General features: G+C 38.8%; 1 protein-coding gene across 1 annotated transcript; it reads right to left on the minus strand.

Moving 5' to 3' along the window:
• Positions 1–6,791: 6,791 nt before the first annotated feature.
• On the minus strand, positions 6,792–7,845 carry LOC126700620 (uncharacterized). The gene is made up of 2 exons (XM_050398838.1): positions 7,750–7,845; positions 6,792–7,670 (listed from the first exon to the last, which is right to left on the minus strand). The coding sequence occupies exons 1-2, from the start codon at positions 7,843–7,845 to the stop codon at positions 6,792–6,794; spliced, it is 975 nt and encodes a 324-aa protein (XP_050254795.1).
• Positions 7,846–15,045: the final 7,200 nt, after the last annotated feature.

A 15,045-nucleotide genomic window follows, 5' to 3' on the forward strand; every position in this document is an offset into this window, starting at 1 on the left:
CCAGAACTCCGCCCAGTGAGACCTTTTCCTACGAAGAGAAGCACCACCATAGATGTAGATACAAAAGCCCGCCTTGCAAAGGCTTGAGGAACGATGCCATGAACAAGGCGCTGAGTCAAGTTTCTAAGTCACCCTTCACACGAAACATAGAAGATGCGAGCCTTCCTCGGCGATTTCATCAACCCACGTTCACCATTTATAATGGTTAGACAGACCCAGTAGAACATGTCAGCCATTTTAGTTAAAGGATGGCCGTTCACTCCAAAGATGAGGCCTTGATGTGTAAGGTCTTTCCATCTAGCTTGGGCCTAGTGGCGATGAGGTGGTTCAACGGTTTAATGGCGAACTCTATTGACTCCTTTAAGAAACTCACCCGGGGTTTTGGTGCTTGCTTTATTACTTGTAGCGGGTTCCTCTGCCTTTGGGATCTTTATTATCTATGTCCATGCGGGAAGGTGAGACTCTGAAGGCTTATTTAGATAGATACTGGGAGATGTTTAACGAAATAAAAGGAGATTACAATGATGTGGCCATTAGCACTTTTAAGGCTGGTCTTCCAGCCGAGCATGATTTGAGGAAATCTCTAACTGGTAAACCTGTTATCAGTGTATGTCAACTGATGGATTAGATTGACAAGTACAGAAGAGTAGAAGAAGACCAACTGCAGGGGAAAGGAAAGGCTAAGGTGATCCCTCAGGAGAGGAAGGATTTCAGGTCGGACCGATACAATAATAACCGACCTCGGAAAGACTTTGCTGGGCAGTCAGAATCTGCCAACACCCAGGTGGTTAACACTATGTTTCGAGAGCCAGTGCAACAGGTACTGGAGAAGATTAAGAATGAGCCGTTCTTCAAATGACCAAACAAGATGGCAAGAGATCCTATGATACGTAACCAGAACCTTTATTACCACTATCATCAGGATCATGGACACACAACTGAGGATTGCAGAAACTTATGGGACCATCTGGACCAATTAGTCTGAGAAGGGAGTTAAAGCAACTCCTGCATCATTCTAGTGGTCGGGGAGGCCAAGTGGGTTTGGAACTTCAAGGAGATGCTTCTTTAACACTCCCCCTTGACACAATAAACGTTATTTTTGCTGCCCTGGGGGGGACCGGTTCTTGTACTTCCAGGGTAATGTCGGTATCCCGTTATCCAGCCGAGGAGTCTAGTTCAATGCTTAAGAGAGCCAAGATGGGCATCCCGTTAGTGTTAGGTTTTTCAAATGAGGAAAAAGTTGGAACCATACAGCCCCATGATGATACTCTTGTGGTTACGTTGAGAATTGGTGGGTACGATGTGAAAAGGGTGATGATTGACCAAGGCAGTGCTGCTGACATAATGTACCCTGACTTGTATAAGGGGCTAAATTTGAAACCTGAAAACTTAACAGCCTACAGTTCTCCTCTGGTGAGCTTTGAGGGTAAAATGGTTGTCTCAAAAGGTCAGATTAGATTACTTGTGTAGACCGACACGGATGTGGTGGAGGTGGACTTCATCGTCGTAGATGTTTTCTCTCCCTATACGGCCATTATGAGCAGACCCTGGCTTCATACCTTGGGGTTCGTCTCCTCTACTCTTCACCAGAAGATGAAGTACCCATCCGGAGACCGGGTTTTGGAGATAGTAGGAAATCAGACTGCAGCCCGACAATGCCTGGTAGCAGCTATCCAACATCGGCCTGAGGCGGAGACCTCGGCCACCGCTGATAATGGTTTATAGCAATCAGAAACCCCGGTGTTACCTTTCAATGGACCAGCTGACGAGGCGAAATGTGAAGATCTGGAGAGGGTAATTGTTGGCGATGATCTGGAGAAATTCTTTCAGGTTAGAGCTAAACTGCCTTTACAGGAGAGGGAGCAATTGGTTGAATTCCTTAGAGAAAATGTTGATGTGTTCGCATGGAGCGCATATGAAGTCATCATCTAAATGTTAACCCTTCCATCACCCTGAAGAGGCAGCCACCTCGGCGTCCGTCAAAAGAGCACGCCGAGGTAGTCAGAAATGAAGTAACCAAGCTCAAGCAGACAGGGGCTATTAAGGAAGTTTTTTATCTTCAATGATTAGCCAACATGGTGATGGTGAAAAAGAAGATGGGGAAATGGCGTGTATGCGTGAACTTCACGGATCTCAATAAAGCCTGTCCTAAGGACCATTTCCCTGTGCCTCGGATAGACCAGTTGGTGGATGCAACGGCCGGTCATTCTCGGATGAGTTTTTTGGATGTCTTCCAAGGATATCACCAAATACCGTTAGCATTGGACGATCAAGAAAAGATAGCTTTTGTCACTTCCATTGGAAACTATCACTACAAAGTGATATACCCTTTGGTTTGAAAAATGCAGGGTCTACTTATTAACGGATGATGACTAAAATGTTTGAACCACAATTGGGTAAGAACATTGAAGTCTATATCGATGATATGGTTGTGAGGAGCAAAGTGGTATCTAAGCATGTGGGAGATCTTACAAGCATTTTTGGAATTTTGAGAAAGTACAAGTTACGTTTGAATGCTTCAAAGTGTTCATTTGGTGTAGGCTTCGGAAAGTTCTTGGGCTACATGGTAACTCATAGGGGAATTGAGGTGAACCCAGATCAGATTAAGGCCATTAACGGCTTGTAAGCACCTCGGAACCCCAAGGAGGTCCAAAAACTGACAAGGATGACTTCTACTTTGAATCGATTTATCTCCAGGTCAGCTGATAGGTGCAGACCCTTTTTCCTTTTATTGCATAATTGGAAAGGATTTGAATGGACCGAGGAGTGTGTTATAGCATTTCAGCAACTGAAGGAGTACCTATCTCGGCCGCCCATCATGTCTAGTCCTAAGGTGGACGAGGTCTTGTTTGCCTACCTCGCGGTGGCCTCTCATGCGGTAAGTTTTTTTTTGATATGAGAAGACAGTGGCATCCAAAGACCAGCCTATCACGTAAGTAAGTCACTTCATGAAGCCTAGGTGCAGTATTTATCACTAGAAAAGGTCATCTTGGCAGTAGTGCATGCTACACGAAAACTCCCACATTATTTCCAGGCGTACACCGTGGTGGTTCTAACTTAATTACCGCTCAAGTCCATACTTCGGAGTGCGGATTATACTGGGAGGATTGCTAAATGGAGCACGATTCTAGGGGCTTTCGACATTAAATATATGCCTCGCACCTCTACGAAAGGCTAGGTCCTCGCCGATCTAGTGGTCGAGTTTGCTGAACTTTCAGAAGAAGCAGAGGTGAAGCAACATGGCATGGATGAAAAATCGGTTGGCCTAATCTCCGCACAAGACTCCTCATCCTGGAAAGTATATGTGGATGGAGCAGCAAACCAGTGGGGAGTAGGAGTGGGGCTTGTTCTGGTATCCCCTGAAAAGATCACCATTGAAAAGTCCTTGAGGTTGGGATTCTCGGCTATAAACAATGAAGCGGAATATGAAGCTTTGCTAATGGGAATGGTGATGGTCCAAAAAATGGAAAGGCAGTGGAAATGTTCTTAGATTCAAGACTGATCGTAGGCCAGGTAAAAGGGGAACTAGAAGCCCGAGATACAAGAATGCAAGAATATTTGGGTCAAGTTAGGCGTATACAAACGAAATTTGAATCCTTTGACTTATCACATATCCCCAAAGGTGAAAATACCCATGCAGATTCCTTGGCTACTCTTGCCACTTCCTCGGCACGGAATTTGCCCCAAGTGATAATTGTCGAGGATTTATGCATCCCCACCCCAACGAGGAAAGATTTGCTCTAGATCTATCAAGTCAATTTAGGGCCGAGTTAGATGGACCCTATATTGCTATTCCTCAAAAGGGATATATTGCCTGAGGAGAAAGCAGGAGCTGAGAAAATACGAAGGAAAGCTCTTCGATTTTAGTTGTCCGAGGACAAAAAGTTGTATAAACGTTCTTTTTCTGGGCTATATCTGCTTTGTATACATCCCGAGATATTAGAGTCACTCCTAGAGGAACTACATAAAGGAATTTGCGAAAGTCACATGGGGGGAAGATCCCTATCTCATTGGGCCATTACTCAAGGATATTGGTGGCCAGGTATATAGAAAGAAGCACAAGAATATGTTAGAAAATGTGACCAGTGTCAGAGATTTGCTCCAAACATTCACCAGCCTGGAGGAGTTCTTAATCCTCTTTCCAGCCCTTGGCCCTTTGCTCAATGGGGTTTAGATATTGTAGGTCCTTTCCCTAAAGCACTAGGAAGCAAAAAGTATCTGTTGGTCGGCACGAATTATTTTACTAAGTGAATCGAAGCTGAACCTTTGGCTAATATCAGAGATGTAGATGTCAAAAGATTTATCTGGAAGAATATCGTTACTCGGTTCAGGGTTCCCATACCTGTATCTCGGATAATGGCCTTCAGTTTGATAGCAAAGCCTTCAGACAATACTGTTCTGACTTGGGGATAAAGAATAGATATTCCACTTCGGCCTATCCTCAAGGAAATGGGCAAGCTGAAGCTGTTAACAAGGTTATAGTGAATGGACTTAAAAAAAAGGTTGGACGAAGCAAAGGGAAAATGGGTGGAGGAATTACCATATGTCCTTTGGATGTATCGAACAATGCCTCGATGGTCAATAGGAGAGACCCCTTTCTCAATGACATATGGAGCCAAGGCCATAATCCCTCTGGAAACAGGTTTCCCAACGTTGAGAACTAATGCATTTACCCCGAACGGTAATGATGGGTTGTTGGAAAAAAGTCTGGACTTGATTGAAGAGTGAAGGGAGAGTGCAATGGTCCAACTAGCTTACTACCAACATAAGCTCAAGTAAGGTTACGATACCAATGTAAAGTTGAGGCCATTGGCCGTAGGAGATCTAGTACTGAGGAAAGTTTTTGGAACCATCAAGAATCCAGCCTGGGGGAAAATTGGGGCCTAATGGGGAAGGACCGTATCAGATTACTTCAGTGGCAGGAATAAGTTCATACTATTTGGAGGATCTAGATGAAAAAACTGTACTTCACCCTTGGAATGTAAACAATCTAAAGAGGTATTATTATTAATAAAAATAGTCCTGTTTAGTTTCCCTTTAATTCATTCCGATCATATATCATGTGTTTCCTCATCTGTTGAAGTATTAAACATAAATTAAGTTATGTTTGGTTCCTCGGATCATAAACTTAGTGGAAATTAATACCTTATGACATCTATTGAAGTATTAAATAGAAACTAAGTTATGTTAGGTTCCTCGGACCACAAACTTAGTGGAAATTAATACTCTATATGACATCTGTTGAAGTATTAAATAGAAACTAAGTTATGTCAGGTTCCTCAGACCACAAATTTAGTGGAAATTAATACCTTATGGCATCTGTTGAAGTATTAAACAGAAACTAAGTTGTGTCAGGTTCCTCGGACCACAAATTTAGTGGAAATTAATACCCTATGGCATCCACAAACTTAGTGGAAATTAATACCCTATGGCATCTGTTGAAGTATTAAACAGAAACTAAGTTGTGTCAGGTTCCTCGGACCACAAACTTAGTGGAAATTCATCCCTATGATATCTGTTGAAGTATTAAACAGAAACTAAGTTATGTTAGGTTCCTCGGACCACAAACTTAGTGAAAATTAATACCCTATGACATCTGTTGAAGTATTAAATAGAAACTAAGTTGTGTCAGGTTTCTTCGGACCACAAACTTAGTGGAAATTAATACCCTATGACATCTGTTGAAGTATTAAACAGAAACTAAGTTGTGTCAGGTTTCTTCGGACCACAAACTTAGTGGAAATTAATACCCTATGACATCTGTTGAAGTATTAAACAGAAACTAAATTGTGTCAGGTTCCTCGGACCACAAACTTAGTGGAAATTCATACCCTATGACATCTGTTGAAGTATTAAACAGAAACTAAGTTATGTCAGGTTCCTCGAACCACAAACTTAGTGAAAATTAATACCCTATGACATCTGTTGAAGTATTAAACAGAAACTAAGTTGTGTCAGGTTCCTTCGGACCACAAACTTAGTGGAAATTAATATCCTATGACATCTGTTGAAGTATTAAACAGAAACTAAGTTGTGTCAGGTTCCTTCGGACCACAAACTTAGTGGAAATTAATATCCTATGACATCTGTTGAAGTATTAAACAGAAACTAAGTTGTGTCAGGTTCCTCGGACCACAAACTTAGTGGAAATTAATACCCTATGACATCTGTTGAAGTATTAAATAGAAACTAAGTTATGTCAGGTTCATCGGACCACAAACTTAGTGGAAATTAATACCCTTTGACATCTATTGAAGCATTAAACAGACTCAATAGATATTAATACACCCTGGTACTCTTAAAATACTAGTTCAACATGAACTTGAGCATTTAAAGGGAATAAACCCTTAGTTCCCATTCTCGGATCACAAGGTTTGTGATCACTTAGTAAAGATATAAACCTCAATAAGCCTATGAGCATCACTTAAAGCATTCTGAGGTGCCTTGGACTTAACTTTGGTTAATCAAATGTTGGGATATTTTCTTGAGGTTAAACTTGTTAGAACAGATATATATTCAAAATATGTCTAGGTAGCGTTATGGATTAAATGGTTATCGTCCATTTTGACTACTAATTAAAAGTATGTGTAAACTTTGTTTTTCTCTTTTGTAAACAAATGGCAGTCAAGATGAAAACTACTCAAAACCAAAATAACAAAACAGATAAAATAAAAATGAAACAAATAATAACTCAAACGAATTTGAGAGGGTAAAAATGCATATTTCATTAAAACATGTCTGAAAAAAACAAAATCCTTTACAAAAATCATAATTATATTACAAAGGAAGGTTCATTTTTTCAATTTAATCTGAAACTTGGAGTTCTTGTTAGCTGGGTTATCTGCTTCCGTAGTAGTCGTTCCTTCCTTATCTTTGGAGGCTCCCTCAGCGGGCATGGTAGTTAAAGCCAAGTCCTGTTGAAGGCCCTGTAAAGCTGCTCCTACTTCTAGAACCGCTGTAGCCTTGTCCAAGGGTACTTCTTGTTGAGCTCCAGGTTCTTTTCTCGGCCACTGCTGACTGGGAAAAGGAGGATCCTGAGGCTGTGCTTCTTTAATCGGATCAGCAACTATAGAAGCCACTTCACCTTGAGTAGAAGGGAGGTCTGAGGCTCGTATGGCAGGGGGGTAGAATATATTTTCAGATTTCCTCAGCTCAGAAGAAGCCTCAACCCCAGCTCGGTTAAGGGCTTCATCCCAAGTCTGGGCACAGTAGATACGACACACAGCTGGGACCTTTGCCCTAAGGGTTTCCTTGGTTTCAACTACTCCAAGGTCGTAACCCTTTTGTTCAGCCTTGTCCCTAGCCTTCTCGGCCTCAATCTTTGCCTTCTCAGCCTCAGCTTTGGATTTTTCAGCCTGATCCTTAAGCCTTTGGGCTTCTTCCAATTGTTTCTTGAGTGCTGCCATCTGTTCCCTGGAAGCAGTCAGTTGATCAGTGGTCTCGCGTAGGCGCTTCCTCTGGTCCTCGACTTGCCTTTGCGTGCCCTCCAAGGCCGAGTCAGCACTCTGGTGGGTATGCTCCTTATCAGCCAGCTTTTTCTTCAGTTCGGCATTGCTATTTTCAGCAATGGTGAGTGTTTGCATAGCTGCTATCCGTCTTTTTCTTTCATCTTCCAGTTGCTGGTAGCACGAATTGGTTATCTCCTCAAGCCTGAAAGTGGCTTGGACAGCCTAAAAGAAAAGGGTTAATACCATAACAAATAAAAAGTGTATATATATAATAAGTAAAAAAGGGGGGTTAACATCATACCATGTCCAAATATCTTTTACAATTGAGGAAGACCTCATTCTTCCTGATATTCCTCAGCTCAGACATATCTTTTGGAAGTAACAAGGCCTCCTCCATGGCCGAAGCAACATGGCACCCAATGCCTCAATTGAAGTCCTTGAGCGATGCATCATATTTCAGGGGCTCATCGCCGAGCATGGGAGCTGGGAGCCAAGCCTGTAAATCTGGAGGCTGAGTGTCTGCTCTCTCCATGCCTTGTTGTGATACATGGCTGACCTTTTGTTGCTTCACAGCTCGCAGAGCCTCGTCTTCACAGTTTGGACGAGATCTTCCAATCTCAACCACATCTTTCCCTTTCTGCTCCCTTTTTCTCTTTGGATCAGTAGGTTCAGGTCTGACAGGCTGAGGTGGGTGAGGAGCAAGAGGAGGAGATTTGAAAAGAGGAGGGGGAATCTGGGACTATGTGGACTTCCCTGATGCACTTTTTCCGGGTTGATTTTCTATTAACTCCATCAAACTCCTCTGGGGTTTTCTCTGGACACCCATTTCGTCTAATATGTCCTCGGGGGGTGGAGTCTGGTTGAATACCTCAAATTCGTTCAAGGAGTCTAACAAATCTACAACCTCCTCTGGGCTTTTTTTTTCTTCTTCTTCTTCTTCTTTTCTTTCTTCCTCTTCCTTAAGAACGAGCTGGGATGAGGATGCCCCTATTGAAGGAGTGGCCACAAAAAGTGGTTAAGTACGGGGAGTACCTTCAGGAATTGGGACACCCTCTGGAACCACGAACCCTTGGTAGGCAACGCTGATACGGTGGAGCCAAGGGTTGTGGACTTTGATTACGTACTTAGGGGCTTGGAATGCGAGCGAAAGGGGTGTGTACCCAAGAATTAGGTGGGCTGCTTGGAGTTGACCGTCAGCTTCGTTCACGTACACCTCGGCTTGCAAGATCCTATCCAAGCTCTCTTTGTTAACTAAGCTGAGCTTGGGCTTGGTAGAATGTCTATTTGCAAAATCATTGAATTAGAGTCAAAATTTCGTCTAAATTAGGAGTATTGAAAAAATAAAATGCAAACCAAGACACATAAATCTACAGCTATACCTCCACCGTGTTCTCCCTCTTTAGTTGGGCAGGGTAGGCCATCGTGCCATTCCCTAGAAAAGATTAAGAAATCATCCTTTAAGTTTTAGTTTGAAGTTGGGAGACACTAGATTAACCTTACTTTGGGATGCCTCGACTTAAGTTAATACCCCTGTCCCTTCAGGTTATGCAGACTGTATACCCAATTCACATCGTGGTGGTCAGATTTAGGTTCATTCTCTCATTTAAAACTTCTATACTCCCCAAGACCCTAAACATATTTGGGGCACACTGTGTGGGAGATAATCTAAAAAACCTAAGGTAATTCCTAGTAATGGTACCTATGGGAATGGTCATCCCTCCCTCTATGAAGGCAATCATGGGAATGACCACCTTTCCTGTTTTCATAGCATCGACCCACTCTCCCTGGGCAGCGTACCTCATGCCTACTGTTGGTGGGATCCTATATTTAGCTCTAAAACTTTCCATACCCTCCTCGGACTCAACCAAACGTTTGAACTTACCCATTTTTCTAAGAGGTTTCGAAGAAAAATGAACAAGTTTAAAATGAAAGCTAAAAGGGTTTAAGAAGACTTACAGGTTTGAAAAAGGGTCCTCGAACAAATTTCTAATATTTGTAGATGCACAGGGAGATGAAAGAAGGAGACAAGGTCAGTGTATGAGCTCTAGGATTGTGTGATTGTTGAAAGTAGGAAAATGAATTGATTTGAAAAGCTATTTATAGCAGTGTAGAAATTACGAGCGGGAAAGTTCCCACTCGTAAAACGAGAAAAATCTTCCACCATATGATTTACATCCTACTGTTGAACGTGGGGGATAAGGGCGCTGCCAAAATTTAATGATTGCACGCTCTGGACGCCAAAGCGTCAGGAGCGTGCCTTGAGTAGGTAAAAAGACATATAGGAGGTCAGGAATACAGAATAGGACCATAAACAGGATGGGCTGAGGATGTCAAAATCATCCTTTCCTCCCGAGGAGTCGAAAAGCAAGATTTTGAGGGGCTATTGTGGGGGCCAGTTAATTAGGAGGTACTGTTAAAGTTGTATTAATTGGGCCTATGGCCCAATCCAAGGACATTAGACCATTCGAAGATGTCCAGATAAGATTATAAGGGGAACGGAGTAAAGAGAAGAGTAGAGATAATATGAGATAAGTCCAACGAATGTCCGAGGATAAAAGCCATCTCGGCAACAAGGGTCCGAGGTCAGTAAGAGTGCCATATCATCAGGGACTTTCTTTGAAATTACATCGCAATTAAGAGTTGGACGTTGGGCAAGGGGTAAGAAAGGAGAAGTGCAACAAATATCTTCAAAAAGCTGCTATCTCCGCATTAAATGCCTCCCAACCAACTCTTTGGCCGCATTAATGTGGAGGTGATGCCTGAACAGTGGTCAAGCAGTCTTACAGCTACTAGTTAATGGTTCTGGGAGGTGTTGGATGGGACAGGAAGGAGTTCCCAGAATCTAACCTACACGTGTATGGTAGAGATGATACCCAGATTGTAGTATATATTATAAGACTGTGAACTCTTGTAAAACTGTGAACTCTTGTAATTTTTACGATAAGACTGTGAACTCTTGTAAAACTTTGTTGATCAACAAGACAATATAATATAAGCTTCTCAGGCCACTTCGAGGACAGACTTTCTTATCTTACTTGTGTTTAATAGCCTTAAATTAGCAAATTTTATCATTTTTCTTCTGGAGTAGATCTAGTTCTTTCATCCACGCTCTACAAATTTATTGTTTGGGTTTCTTGGGCTAAAAACCCAATCCTATGTTGGGTCCAATCCGATTTCAGTCCTTACATAACAAATATCTCATTGCACCTTCATTTTGCTCACATTTGCATTTTATTTAGCTTTGCCTTTATAGCATCAGTATTTTTATTTTTATTTTTTTATTTTATGGAATAGAGCATTAGTATTAGTGGTGCTAAAAAGTTATATTGTTATTTTTTTAACATCACTAAATATAAATTTATGGCTATAGTAGTGAAGTTAAAGCTAAATAATTTGATTCCACAACTACATTGCACAACCAAAAGCTCATAGGCAAAAGAAAAAAAAAAAAAAAAAAAAATATATATATATATATATATAAAATTTCTATGTTCACATTGATGGTTAATAAAAAAAAAATCACTTTTTCTCCTTATTTTTTCATTCTTTTCCCATTTCCTCTCTTTCTTCCCCCCCCCCCCCCCTGAAAATCCTCTGTGCATCACTGCCTTCGCTAAGCTCATCCTCTGCCTCCCTGCCTTCGCCGAGCTCACTGCCGCTTAATCTCCTTTGCCACTCGCTGACCCATCTCCGCTGCCACTTGCTGCCGCTAATCTCCCCTGCCACTTGCCGACCCATCTCCTCTGCCTCGCTGCCTTCCTCCACTCTCGCCGACCCATCTTCCCTACCACTAGCCGCTGACCCATCAGATGCAATGCAGACCCATAAAATTTGCCCAGTTGCCGACCCATCAAAGCTTTGTGCTCAGTCAAGGCGGATAGCAAAATGGTGCTATGATCAGTGAAGGCAGGAATTTTTTTGGGCTCATGGGTTCTAGATTGTTGGGTTTGTGGTTTCCGATATGTTATTTGGAAGGTAGTTTTTATTTTTATTTTTTTATTTTAATAATGTTGTCTTGGGTTTTATTTTTGTGGGTTGATTTTCTTGGGCAGTTGTGAGCTGATTTTGGTGGTTGTGGTGGCAATAGGAGTAGACTGTGGGTAGTGGTGGTGGTGGTAGTGGGCTGTGTGAAGTGGTGGTTTAACTGGTGTGGTGGTGGGCTGTTTTTTTTTTATTTTTATTTATTTATATTTTTTTATATTGTTGTACCTTTTTATGTTATTTTAATGTGTAGTATATATTATTTTATTGTAGTAGATATATTATTTTATGATGTTATGTTATATATCTATATTATTATTTAAGGGGCTTTTCTTATTTGGACCGAATTTTTTTGTCCAAAATTAAGTAGAGACAGAACTATAAGACAACAAAGTAAAAATACATTTTTAACTCCTACTAAAACATTGCCTACAAAATAGGATTACTCTCCTATTAACCCACTTATTCATAAACAAACTTCACGTGTAAACTTTTCTCTTTCTTTATTTTTTTAATTGGTTGAATTTTTTTTAAACCCACGTTAAATTTTTTTTTTTTTTTTTTTTTTAATTTTAGAAACCCATGGTAAAAAGTTACCATCTTTTTGGGTAAATTTAAAAATTTGCATCAATTATAATTTGGGATTACTACGTTTTTCAATCACAAAAAAATCTAGGGTTGCGATGAGTGTTATGCGTTTGTATCAAATATTAAAATTATAATTGATGCAAATTATTAAACTTTACCCAAAAAAATAGAAGAGTTTCTAAGCACGCACATGAGCGTGTGCTTAGAGACTAGTATTATTTTATTGTGTTGAAAGCTAAAATAAAACTGCTGATCTTAGGAGCAGGAACCAATGTGTGGATCCCACCTTCATTCCTCGTGAGAATCTCTGACAAATCAAGGGGGTCTTTTTTATGTTTAAGCATGCGTTTGGGTAATGCATTTTGCAGTGTTAGGCATTGTTTACGTGTTTTAAGCATGGGACCCACGGAATTGTTGTAAACAAATGAAGAAAAACATAGACCTACGGCACAATATGAATAGTGTTTTGCCATTTAAAAAGTATTTTGCTACAATGTTTTCAGTAATAAGTTTTTAGTTTTCAGAAAAATATGTTTTCAGTTTTCAGTAAAATAAACGGTATTTAAACAAACCCTAAAGTTAAATATGCATTTTGATCCTTTTTTTTTGGGGGGGGGGGGTTGGAAAAAGTGACGATTTTAAATAGTGTGATATGAAATTAAGTTTTTATTTTTATTTTTATTTTTTTATTTTTTATTTTTTAAGTAAGTGTTTGGTAAAAACTATTAAAAAATATTTTTTTTGAAAAAATTGAGTGTTTGATTAGCACTTATCAAATTTGTTGTTTGTTGTATAAATTACCATAAAGGACAATAAATATGTATATATAAAAGGCAATTATTTGTTTTAATTATCAAATTTGATTAAAGCTACGCGCATAGCATTTTGTATAAAAATTTTACAACAAATTTTATATGACAAGTTGTTATTAGATTTAAAAAAAAAAAATGATGTTGTGATGGAATTAAGATGAGAATCAATAACTTGTCAATTAAGCATTATTAAGAAATTATTGTGAAAATATGGTGTTAATAATAGCACAAATTTATATAGGAATATTTTTTATTTCTGTACATTGCATTAGCATCCGTTGTGCCAAATTAAATGCTATTTTGACATACCAAACTTTACTTTATTTATTTTAACACATCATTTTATAATATATCATACATCACATATTCTGTTTTAACATTTACTACATTTTTTTTTTAGGAAAACATTCACTGCATTAAAATAATATTATCATCCCATTAAAATGAGTCTTTTGGCTAAATATTGCAAAAAACGGAGTTTATTGTTATTATAGGCACTATTCAAAGTTATTTAGCACAATGAGGAGAGAGATTGAATTTTGGCAACACTGTTGCTAAAGTTGTAAGAAAAAGTATGAGAGAGAAGAAAGTTGAGTGATGTGATTGGGAGGGAGAAAAAATGAATTTTGGTAATGATATTACCGAAATTCATTCCACTGCAAACTAAAAGTGTTTAAAAATTTGTAAGAAATCATTAAATAAATATGGCCTAACTTTGATTAACACGAAATAAAGAGAACTGGGCAAGGGGAAAAAAAGGAACAAAAAAAAAAAGTGAGAGATGGCTCACAATTTCTCCATTGCTAATGAAGAGCATGCCAAAATGATATCTCAAATATAAAATTGAAATTCGAAATTAGATTTGGTTTGACCAAGATATGTGAGTTATAATTTGGTGATCAATCAAAGAGTTTGTAAGTAAAGAAAAACCTAAAGCATATAAAATATTTAAGAAAAAAATTGTGTAATAAAAAATAAAATCGAACAATAATTCTCAAATGTACCAAAAAAAAAATCTAGAGGTTGTGTGAGAAAAATGACTCGCTATAACATAGAGTTGTTCTTTAAATTTGTATACATATAGAAAGTGTAAGATTTGGAAAACCAAGAAAGAAAAGAAGAGAAAAGCTTGAAGAGCTAGAGAGAAAACAGAGCAAGAAATTTCTTGAATCAAATCTGTATTTCACCCAATGAATCAAATTGTACAAGAGGATTTCATTATATAGTAACAGATAAAGAAACTAACTTCCACACTATAAGGAAAACGGTTATCACACATGTATTTGATACGTGTGAATAGAAACAATAAATTTAACTAACTATCTATGAACTACATGTAGCATAACAAGTAAATAATCAAGTAAATAATTAAGTAAATAATCAACTACATATAGCATAAGTGCATTCATACAAGTAATTAATAGACTAGGATATCCAAACAAGGCTATTATAGTTTTTTTTTTTTGATTAAAGGCTATTATAGTTAAGTTAAGGTAGCTTGAAAAACTCCATGTCTACATCTTTGGGCAGCACTAACTAAAGTCTATTATTGTCATAAGCTTTATAACTCAATTAACACCATTGATAATTCAAACAAAAACATCCATAGTTTAATTTTCCCCTCCCCATTATAACTACCTAATTTATAAAATAAAATAAAATAAAAACTAAAATCCACTATTATAGATACAGATTACTGAAATTTAATCATACAAGTGACACTCACAAACTCAAATTACTGAAATTAATGATACTATACTGAAAAAAGGAACCCAAAATTTCAATTCACACACAATGGCTTTTTGCTACCATTGAACATTACCATGCATGATGCATCTTTCAGCTTCCAAATGCAATCACACGGTGTGTACATATATTCTAATGTGAACGTCTTTCAACCTTATTATTCCCCTTATAGGACCTTTACGACTAGAAGTCCCTATTTGAACAAAAACTATCAGCTGTCAACTTTTAATAGTTAATATATATATATATATAGACACACACGTTTTTTTTTTTTTTTTTTGTTTTTAAGCACGGCCCAGGGGAGTGGATGTGGGGAAATGAAATCACATTGCTTAATTGTCATTCTTCTTTGCAGGCCTGAGTCAGAATTTATCCAAGGTATTATTAAAGTGATATCACTTAAATTGAGTTCGTTGTTCCCCAAAGATACCAACGGCTTAGTAGGAATTGATTCTCGAGTGGAGAAATTG

Source organism: Quercus robur, chromosome 9, assembly GCF_932294415.1.
Source record: "Quercus robur chromosome 9, dhQueRobu3.1, whole genome shotgun sequence".
NCBI lineage: Eukaryota > Viridiplantae > Streptophyta > Magnoliopsida > Fagales > Fagaceae > Quercus > Quercus robur.

Bases quoted from the DNA above. Each gene is read 5' to 3' on its own strand.
- LOC126700620 (XM_050398838.1), bottom strand. From the start codon at position 7,845: ATGGAGGAGGCCTTGTTACTTCCAAAAGATATGTCTGAGCTGAGGAAT. The intron at 7,671-7,749 runs GTATGATGTTAA...CTTTTCTTTTAG, and splicing joins GTAAAAGATATTTGGACATG to GCTGTCCAAGCCACTTTCAG.